The 11,190-nt window shown below is 50.0% G+C and overlaps 1 protein-coding gene across 1 annotated transcript; it reads right to left on the reverse strand.

Moving 5' to 3' along the window:
- Positions 1–7,536: 7,536 nt before the first annotated feature.
- Positions 7,537–9,004, reverse strand: NKX2-8 (NK2 homeobox 8). The gene is made up of 2 exons (XM_032593493.1): positions 8,767–9,004; positions 7,537–8,102 (listed from the first exon to the last, which is right to left on the reverse strand). Exons 1-2 carry the CDS (start codon positions 8,921–8,923, stop codon positions 7,537–7,539), a joined length of 723 nt encoding a protein of 240 aa, XP_032449384.1. The 5' UTR covers positions 8,924–9,004.
- Positions 9,005–11,190: the final 2,186 nt, after the last annotated feature.

The following is an 11,190-nucleotide window of genomic DNA, read 5'->3' on the forward strand; positions in this document are numbered from 1 at the left end:
GTATGGACCTAGGTGAATTCTTTACTTGTATTCCAACTAGTGTGGGAAAAATTTGTAGACAAGGTAGGAGTTCTACAATTGGAGCCAAGTGCAGAAAGAAAAAGAGCTAGACTTGTAGTGTAGGGCATTTCTCAGCAAAACACAGGCTAAAACCAAGTTCCAAGGCAGGAGTATGATGGCTGGATGATGAAGCACAGTAGACTTTGAGATGGTCTGCAGATTCCAAGCTTTAGCGTGTGAGAGTTGTGGCAAGTGAGGCAGTCTTGCTGAAGACCCCCTAGAAATAGAATGAAGGGAAGTCCTGAAGAGTCATGGGGTTATGGGATGGTAGAACCTTGTTAAAGTGACCATAGATAGCTATGTTCATAGGATTAAGGGTCAACTTAAAGAGAATTAATTTGGATCTTGGGGGTAAGTATTTTGGCCCTGGTCTTTCTTACATGCAATGATGATCTATTACCACATTTGTGCAGAACTATGGAGGTATTAGCTGCTAGGAAGTTAGAGTAATCAACCTTCTTTGGATCCCAAATCCCCACACTTATATTCCTATGCTTAGACAAGTTTCTTAGCCTCCCTCTGCTGTCTACAGATTAGTGGTGGAGGCATCACATAGTGGCAATGATGGGAGAAAGCTCATGTTAAATAGTCTGCAAAGGTGCCTTTTCAGAGGGCCTGAAGGCAACTAAACATTCTAACATCAATTTAGAATAAATCATTCCTTTGCCTTCTAAGGCTTCACAGACATGGGTTTTGGGTAGTGAGCTTTCTGAAGCCTTTGACTGACTGGAAGCTGGTGAATTACAGCTTCCCTGGAAACCTTATTGCCCTGTTTGAACTCATGCCAAGTTTGAAACAAACAGCCAGATTCTTCTGTCCAAGTCCTTTTGTCCGGCTTCATAGTCTGGTTTTTACCTTGCTAATGGCAGAAATGGCTGTGATTCCCAATGCATGACTCTTGATAGGGGGAACAATCTGAGGCTGCAGAGAAGAAGGAACTGAAGGATAAAGGGGAATTGTTCTTTCCAAACATATATCATCTCTATCATTTCTCTTTGTGGTTATAATCTGCAGTAACACAAATGAGATTTTCCCCCCTGTACTTTTAATAGCTTACTTGAGTCTCCTACTCATTACACTATTGTATTAACAAGAACTCAAGTGTCATATGAAAATAGCTACATTTAAAATCATAGCTTATTTATACATTTCTGTATTTTTCATATTATCTTACAAAGAGAATATGTTAGTTCTGGAGTGAGAAAACCAGTATTCATCCTAAGTAGGTATGACAAGTGAGGTTATAAATTAGAGTTTTTCTTTCTCATTAAAAGAACTGAACATTCCCCAAATCTGCTTCATCTCCACTTACGTATGTATCACATGCATGTATAAAATATTGACAAACTTAAAATTTTAAGGTTAGCAGGACAGTCGTGGAATTAGGTTGTTCAGTTGGTCGGCATACCTAACGTATTTGAGGGCACGTTCACGTTCCTCTCAATCAGTGACAAGTTAGGTGAAGAAAGAGAACATTCTTGTCATGTTTCCCAGACAACAAAATTCTGGGAGCTCTATTTTATTCAGTTAGTCCCCTCTGGCCCCCATACACCAAAATGGATACAATGATTACCTTAAGATAATGTTTCATCTTCAAATATAGAAAATAAGAAAATCCTACCCTATCTCTACATTTTGGCTCAAAAATGTAGCATTTCCTGTAGTGAATCAGGAGCACCATTGACTGAGTCCATCAGTGTGATTAGGCAGTAAAAAGAGGTTCCCAGAAAGGCAGTTACTTCTTTACTCCCCACACCAGGTTTCCTTTGTCATTTCCTGATACGCTGTGTTTCTTGCTCTGTATTTCAATTTTATTGTAAAAAAAGCTCTTGTCATTGCACTAATGCTTTTCTGACAGATTCTGACCCTGACATATGATGATTCAGGTTGCCTCTAGTTGAGAATTTACCTCCCAAGATATAATGTAAATGTAAGCCGATAACTTCCTTAGAAGAAAGAGCTGATTGCTAAACACATTATCCTTCAAAAAAGCTGGAGGAGGAAGGTGTAACAGACATCTCAGGTGAGAGATTCAAAGACCCTTTTAATGGATTGTTTCACACTTTTGTCTCCAGTTTAATTTGCAAACAGCCTCCATTACCCTCCTAGTAAATTCTGCCAAGTATGCTATCCAGCCCCTAGGAAAGAAGGAATGGGTGGGGGGCAGTTGGTATTGGAAGGAGAGAAAAGGGACCATCCAATTCAGAGCTTTTAGCTAGGAAACCCATTTGAAAACCTGTTGACTCATAAAAGACCACCCAGTCAGAATGCAGAAGGAAATTAAGCATGACCAAGGTCCCCTCAAATGTTCTTCCCATAACACTACTCACAGAAGCTATATTGAAACTACAGGATCTTTTGAAATTACATGACCTCAATAAGACCTAGAGATTTTTATTGGTCCATAGGGCAGGGTATTGAAAAGAAAATGTGCTTTTACCTCTAAAATACGATGTTACCTTTCTGGATAAACAATAAAAATTTTCCACTGGACATGGTTAGAAAAAATAAGAATCCCTGTGTTTTTGAAATTTGGGGGTACATGTGTGACTATTTAATAGTCTAATTGATTCTTCCTGGTTAAATCACCACTCTATGGATCAGCATTGAAGAGAATGCTGTTTGTTTTGTTATTGAGCATGAATGGTGGGTACAAAGAAGAAAGGGGAATGTCATATACCTTTAGTTATTAATCTGGAGTGGGGGATTAAAGGTGAGTTAACAGATGCAGAATTGGAATTCTAAAAATAATTAAGGAACCATTTAGTAAATCCTTTTCTACATCGTGATTTGGGAAAATGATGAGTGACCTAGAACAATAAAATTTCTCATGCAGATTTTGAAGAGTAAACAATGCAATCACATCCATAGAAATGATCATGCCCTGAGGGAGGGAGAGTACTTTCTCAGCATTTCAAAAAGTCCTCTATTGTTCCTGTTCACAGATAACCTGCTTAGGCTGGTTAACTGAAACATGCAGAACAGATAAACATGGTTAACAAACTATTTAACCATGCTAAGCCAATAATTATCTTGCCTGAACATTTTATTCCTAAATCTAAAATGCTTTAAAGTAGTAAAGTGTGTGTGTGTGTGTGTGTGTGTGTGTGTGTGTGTGTGTAAGAGACAAGTTAATTGTGTGTGTAAGAGGCAAGAGAATAACAAACATCTAAACACCATTGTTAGAAAGGAAGGTATAGGTTAACCCAGGCTCAAACAACTTCCTTCTACCCATCAGTAGCACATTATCTAAGATTCTAAAGTGCTAAATTGGTCAGATAAGAGACTTGCTAAGATGTAAGATCCTCTGAACAATGAGAAAAGAAAATTGAAGTGAAAATTGCAATCTCCACCCACAAGACACTTAAGTGAGATGAAAAGTGTTTACAGTGGAAGAAAAGAGAGAAAATGTGAAGAGGATGATATTTAATAATAAAGATAACACTGGAGACCCAGAAGGGAGAAAGATGATTGGGGAAAGGGCTAGCAAAGCCAAAGTCATAAAGCTCCACAGGGGTCTGGGCCTGGGGGTTGGGAGAGCTTAGAGGAGCTTATCAGAGTCAGCAGTGACTCTGCCAAACCCTGAGTGGACAATTGGTTTCAAGGAAGCAGCAGCAGCAGCAGCAGATGTTTTTCTGGAAGAAGAATGGTGGAATGATAGTCACAGGAAAATATTGTGACCTGCAACAAGAGCTGTGTTTCACTGACAGCTGGGCAAGAATGCATACAAACGAACACAGGGGAAACACAGAGGCTGTGTGCAAAAGCCGGAGGTTTGGCAGATGAGGAGAGAGGGAGGGAGGAAGGCAAAAACAGACACAGAAAGATGCTGAAGAACACGTCTCTTAGAGAAGCATCTGTAAGGTAATGAGGACTACCCACTGGGAGAAATAAAATATAAAGAATAGGAAATGGGTCTGCCACGTAGTGAAACATGTGGGATCTGAAACTAGAATGCTCTCGTTCAGACCCTCTCTTGTCACTCACTGGTTGTGTAACCCTGGACAGGTTACTTATAACCTCTTTGGCCTTTAGTTTCCTCATCTGTAAAGTAGGAATAGCAGTACTATCTCATGGGGTTGTTGTGAAAACTGAATGAGTTTACTGAGTAAAAGAACTTAAAATATTGCCTGGTGTCTGGGGAACATCAATAACATTAGCAACTACCATGATGTCATGTCAACAGCTTCTGTGCACAGCCCATGGTATCCATAAGACTAATTTATGATGAGGGCGCCTGGGTGGCTCGGTTGGTTAAGTATCTGACTCTTGATTTCAGCTTCAGGTCATGATTTCACGGTTCTTGAGTTAGAGTCCTGAGTCTGAGCAGAGCCTCCTTGGGATTCTGTCTCCCTTTCTCTCTGCCCCTCCCCTGCCCACACTCTCTCTTTCACAAATAAATAAATAAACATTAAAAAAAAAGACTAGTTTGAGATAGTTGGGTACTTTATATATTGTCACATCAAGATCACAATTGTCTTCCTTAAAGGCAGTTTGCATGGTGGCTAAATGGGAATTAAACTAAGGATGATGGTAACATTTTAGGAAGTTTACAATTGCTTTAGACAAGTCACTTACCCCCAACCATTGAGCCTCAGTTTCTATCTGTAAAATGGGGGTATTATATATACAATACATAAGGTTTCTGTGAGATCAACGGTGAAAGTGCCTAGAACAATGCCTGGAAGACAGTAAGTTTCAACACAGAGTGTGAATCTGCCTTGTGATGTTGGTGATGGACGACAGGCTTGAAACACTCTCATCTAGGGAGGAAGATCAAAACTGTTCTCACAGCTACTTGTAGAGAGGCCTCGGGTTTAGCTTCTCTCATCAGAGCTTGGAAGAACTGATCTTTTAGGTCACACAAAAAATTGACATTTACCTTTCTCAGCTTATCTCAGGTGTGAACAGAAGACACATGACAGCCTGAATCTCTAAAATGGGTCAGTAGTGATAGGAATACATTTTAAACTCCCCTACAGCTTTTCCTCTCTAAAGGAAAGGGCCTCAAGGAAAAGGAGCAAGAGGAAGCAGGTAAGAGTTTATACACGAAGGCTCCTGATGCTAAGGTCACATGAAATTTCTGTCCTCCTCCTGCCCAGGACACTAGTTGGCTAGCTGGTGGGCATCTGGCTACGGCTTTGACCACCTCACTAGGAAGCAGTTCTTTCTTAGTGGTTAGACCTCTGGATAAATTTGGCTGAGGACATGCTCTTCCAAAGAGCCTCCTGGGAAGAGGGTCTCTCCATAATTCAGATCCCTCAGTATAGATCTCATATTTAACAGGCTCTCTCCACTTTGCACACCCCAAGACCTACTTTCTCTGGAACTCCAGGAAAAGAAAAGGCAAATGGTGATAATTTTGCACTTTCTCTCGAAGAATATTCAGGTTTTTGCTATCACCAATAGCAGAAAACAAAGCTACAAATCTTTACCTCTATTCTTGGAGAAAACATCCCTTTCTGGAGGAAGGGCATGGAAGAGCCAAGCACCCAGCCAGCTGACCACAGGGCAAGTCCCAACCCAGGCCGTCTTCAGAAATCCTTTCCTCCTTTTCTTTCCCATCTGCTCTGCCAGGGCTAACTGGGAAGCCCCCAGGGTGGTTTCCAATATATGTCTTACAATGTCCAGGCTCCCTCCCCAGCAATCATTTATTAGAAAGAGGTTTTATGATACAAATTTGATAATCTCCCATGCACACTGGCACTGTTCTAATTGAAGTTGTAAGCCCATAAAATTCAAGCCCTTTGTCTTCCTGAAGGCCACAAGGTTTAAAAAGGTTTAAAAAGATACTATTGTCCTCTCTAACACCCACGACATTGTCACCAGGGACTGATTAAACAGAGTCCTGAATCGAAACAGTGCGGATTTTGTCTAGGTCCTTTTCAGGCCTGACAATGCCCTTTTCAGTTCCCAAGACAAAAGGAGGTTTAAGGATCGAGATTCTTCGGAGATAACCGCATCCATATGGAAGGCAAGGTGGCCAGCAGCTGAGACCCAAACACCCCACTCCCTTCCCCCTCAGTCCTCTCTCACTCTCTCCCCACCCCCCAAAATCCCAGGTGATACCGCTGCCTCAGTCACCCTACCTCCTCCTTGGGGGGGGGGGGTGCGGGGAACCAGGGTCTCGGACGGGCCCAATGCCTACTCCTCACAGGCCTCATTGAGCCCTTGCTCCCTTCCCTGGATCTGCTGCCTGAACCTGCTCTCCTCAATCGCATCTCCCGGCAGTGGGCGCCAGGGAGACAAGTCGTCACTTTCCTGAGAGTAACCACTTGCACGGGAGGCCCTGCCGCTCCGGATACCGGATACCGAGGTGAAGGGCAGTTGCAAACCCGAAGGGTGGAACACTAGATCTCCTAGCCTAGTGTGCACTGGGAGTGCGGGTGAAGCGAGACTCACCAGCAGATCACACACCTACGTTGGCCCACCAGGGCTCTCCAAAGCGATCTTCCCTCAACTGGCAGCCCTGAGGAGGGTCATTCCCCACACCCTTTGATTTCCTCATTGCCCCACCTCCTCCCCATTCCACTCCTGCCAGGTATGGAGCTAAGAAGAGGCAGGAAGTCACAGATGCCAAGCGAGGCATTCGCAGGCTTAATTGGGGTGTATAAAGTCTCCGGGTGCTCGGGTACTCTTCGGGCCCCTGTTTTGGGATGCCGCACTCCAGAAAGGGACATCTTGCAACCAGGCCGGCGCTGCTCCAAAGCAGTACACTCTGCCCCCAGCCCGGATGGCGCGTCTCCAGAGAATCCTTATGGAGACGCTCAGTATGCCCTATCGTGGCCAACCAACCGGGTTGGGCTTTTGGTGTCCGAAACGCCAGCAGCTTCGGGAGCCCAGAGGGGCCTCCAAGTCACTTCGGGCCCAGAGCAACCTCCCACTGACAGGGATCCCAGCTGTTTCCTCTGCTCCCCCCCCCCCCCCCCCCCCCCCCCCCCCCCCCCGCTCCACTCTCCTTCCACCCTTCTCCCTAATGATCTTCCTAAAGTTGTGTCGACTTTGGCAGCTGCCCTCCCACCCAACCTGGGACAGGGGGAATGTACTGGCGCCCTGCACTCGGGTCTGGAAGCATAGCTTCCACTTATGTTCCCGGCCAGCGCTCAAGGGACCCAACCACACACATTTCACTCTCGAACCACAAAGAGGAAAAATATTCTATTTCTTTCAAAATAAGTTGCTTCCCATACAAATAGCTACTTAAAAATATACAAATAAGGTTTAAGCAATAAAATCTAGCTCTGGGGCTGGCGGTCGAGGCAAGAGGCGAGGGGGAAATCTTGGCGAAAGTTCCCCGCGCATTGGCTAGGGAGGGCGGGGCAGGGGACCCCTGCACTGTAGGACGTGGAACCTGCAGAGAGATGGGCCCTGGGTGGGGGGCGTACTTTGCGGATCTCGGCCTCCAGCCCCGCTTTGGCCGCAGAGCCACTCCAAAGTCCGGGGTAGCCCCAAGTGCCCGCCCCCCCCGCAACGGTCTCACCAGTTCCAGGAGACCAGGGCTGGGGGCGCTAAGTGCTGGTAGGCGGGGAACAGGCCAAGAGCCGAGCAGGGCCCGAAGGCGGCGTAGCCCGGCAGAGGGCAGGCAGCGGCTGGGGACGCGCCGCTCTTGTCCTGGGCGGAGGCCGTGCCCATCTCGCCGCTGCCGCCACACGGCTGACCGTCGCGCACCAGCACTGGGACCACCACGCGGCGCAGCACGCCGGGTGCGGCGCGCAGCTCCGCAGCTGCTGCCAGGTCAGGCGACTCCGCTGCCCCCGGCGCGCCCGGTGCGCGCGCGCGCTTCAGCTTGTAGCGATGGTTCTGGAACCAGATTTTGACCTGTGTGGGCGTGAGGCGAAGCAGGCGCGCCAGCTGCTCGCGCTCGGGCGCCGACAGGTAGCGCTGCTGCCGGAAGCGCCGCTCCAACTCCAGCGTTTGCGCCTTGGAGAACAGCACCCGACGCTTCTTTCTCTTTTCAGCGTCTGAGCCAGGAGACACCGGCCGAGCGGACGGCCGCTGCGACGAGTCGGGTGGGCTGGTCTCTGGGCTGCTCTCGTCCGAGGCTAGGGGCGGCAAAGGAGACACGGCCTGATGAGGCGCCGGCCCCTCCGCACGCCGGCTGCTTCTCGCGCGCGCCGAGCCACTGGCCGGAGGGCGCCCCCACTCGCCAACGGCTTTAGGGGTGAGACCATTTCTTCCCTGGGCCCACATCTGGACACCCACCTCTCCGAATTCAGTGACCTCATTTATTCCACAACCTGAGACCGCGCCCCCTAAGGAACTCACCCCAGGGACCTCTTAAAACAAGTTCATACCGGTAGCTGCGCTAGTGGACGAATTTACCGCAAGCTGGAGCACCAACCCAGGCCACCGCCGGGTCTACTGCACGACAGTTTACTGAGGTTTGCAGAACCTTGTAAAGCTAAGTTCTCCAGTGCTGCTCATCTCAGACCGAGGCCTGGAGAACGTAGCCGTGTTCTTAGACATTTAAGGGCGGTTTCTTAAATACTGTGACCTCTAGAAACAGAAATCCAAATCTCGGGCGTTAGTGTCAGGCGCAAGGATCTGCTCCCAAAATGTGCTGACTAGAGCACGAATGGAATAGGGGTTGGAGGAGGACAGAGCCTCCGGTTCCAAGACTGGTTTCGACTTCCCAGTGGCGCATGGGCCGGGAGCGTGGTTCTGCTCCCCTCTCCCCACTCCCGCGGTGGTCCTCCGCTTACTCACAGGGGTAGTGGCCGCGCTCGGATTCCAACCAGGTGGCGCAGGGGCCGGGTTGGGGAGCGCATAGCTCCGGCTCGTGCCTCCGCAGGTGCTGCGCGTCCTGTTCGGGTAAATCCAGGAGGCTGCGCACGGTGAAGCTCAGGCGTCCAGAGGTGGCCATGGCCAAGGAGGGGAAGGAGGCGGGGGGCGGGGCAGGCTGGGAAACGAGGGGCGGCTGGGACGTAGCTGCTACGGGTGGGCGCCAGAGGTGCACGCCATGCGCTGGCTGCTGGGATATTAGCGCGCTTACAGCGGAATCCCTGTTTATATAAACAGCTCTTCCCACCCGGGATGCTTTGAAAGCCGAGGTCCGGGTCTCCAGGGTGTTAAGTACCTGAATGAGTGCTGGACCAAAGACCCCGCGAGCCCGGAAGGTGCCACCTCCGCCCCCCGCCCCGCCCCATCCCCCGCCCCTTGGCGCCCCATTACCTCCCAGAGGCGGCAGGAAGCAGCTCTCGGCATTAGCGATTCTGTCTGATTAGCCCAAAGTGGGGACAGATAATGGGGATTGTTACCAATGAATAACATCTTGGGTGGCGAGCGGTGGTCACCACCCGCCTGTCCCAGCCCTGGCTTCCTCCTCCTCCTGGCTGACACGGGGCCTGGCCCCGCAGGAGCAACCGCTAGGGTGGGGGAGGCATGGGTGGGTTTATGAGTACCCAGGAATTTATTCCCTGTTTGCTTTATTCCTCGAGCTTGTTTGCTAGAGTGTTCGTTTCCCGCAATTATCCGGGAAGTGATTTACAAGGCGGCGTTAAACTAGGGCGCGCTCTCTTTTTGGTTTGGGTCCCTCTAAGGATTCAGAGGCGAGAAATTTCAGGCGGGCCACAGAACGAGTGGCCTGGTACGGTCGGCACCTGGGCTGAGGATTTTGAAGGCCTCTAGGAACCACACCCCAAACGTTCCCCACCTCAAGGTGTGCTGGGGAAGGGCTGGCAGGAGCTCCGGCTCCGCGCGGATTTCCCCAGACCCGAAACGGAGGCGGAATCCGATCAAGCTGTTCTGGTCCCAAGTGCCACCCTCCTTGGCCCGGCCCGACGGCCGCTACCGGTCGTGGGCCCAGGCCCAGTGGCTGCGCTCCTCAGAGCCCAGTCCAGGCCCGCTCTAGGAACCCCGGGCAGCGGGGTTTCACGGGGAGGCCCACGAAGGCTATGAGGCCTCCTTGGCGTCGCCAGACCCCCAGGTGCCACTTGTGAGCTTCTGCTGTTCGGCCCCAACGTCAGGCCCAGTACCGGGGACGGTGGCCTCTGCCCCAGGGCAGACTTCCGACCTGGGCTTTCCTCTCCAAGGTAGCTGGCCGGCCTGGTCCGATGAAGGACGGATCGGGAGAATTAGGACTGGCTTGTGGGCAGAAAAGACACGCTGCTCGGGGTTTCTCTGAGATCTAGTTACCACAGACCTACCCAAGCAAATGATCAAGCTAGAAGGCGCTGGGAGCCTGCCGGTGTAGACGCATTTTGTTGGCCCAAGGCTCCCGCATGGCCCCGCTTCGGTCTAGGGCTCAGTGAGGACACTTTTAGAGGCTTCTTTTCCCCGAAACAGTGGTTTGGATGTTTGGTTGCTAAATTTTAGTGAGGGGCGCGGCGCTTGGGTGGCTGCACCCGATATCCTAGCTCCACCTGAGCTAACTCGGACCTGGCTCCTGTTGCAGTGGCCCAGGCTCGCTGACCCGGTGCACCTCCCATCAGCCTCCCTGTCAAGCGTGCCCAAGGCGCCCGGGCTGTCCAGCGCGCTGGGTGGTCGGGCGGAGGCACCCCAATAAGGCCAACTGCTAGGCCGCGGACAAAGGGGAAATGGAGCTCGACGCCCCGGACCTGTTGGAAGCATTTGTTCCAGTCAAGATTTTGCATTTGTTCAGTCCGAAATAATGCGTGATTGACGCCTGCTCACAAAGCTCTTTAGCACGCCGGGATAAATCGGAGCTTGTCCTGTGTTGTCATGGTTTTCAATGGGGTTCAATGGGATTGGGAGCACGATCGACTCTGCTGGCCGTCTCTCTGCCGCCCCCGGCAATAGATTTATTAGTTATGTCTTTTTAAATAAGATTAAATTGGAATGACTTGGCCGTGCTCTTTGAGATGGGCGGCAGAGGGAGCCAAGAGTAGACAGGGGGCAGCAGAAGCCGGAAACTCGGTGCCCACCACTCCCCCCAGCACTAAGCTCAGCGGCCCAGAGATTGAGCAGGTCACAGACTGGCCGGGCTTCCTGGCTCTCTCCACCCAGAGCCTGATTCCTGGCAACCTCTGCTAGCCCATTTCCTGAGACAGGTGGAAAGAGGGCACTGACAGACTGTCCTGGGGAAGCATTAGGATAGACTCCATTCTGGGGTCTGAATTCATGGCTGTATCAGGGAGAAGGAACTCTCGCTCAGGGTCAGTTGGCAGCCAT

Source organism: Lynx canadensis, chromosome B3 (genome assembly GCF_007474595.2).
Source record: "Lynx canadensis isolate LIC74 chromosome B3, mLynCan4.pri.v2, whole genome shotgun sequence".
Classification (NCBI taxonomy): domain Eukaryota; kingdom Metazoa; phylum Chordata; class Mammalia; order Carnivora; family Felidae; genus Lynx; species Lynx canadensis.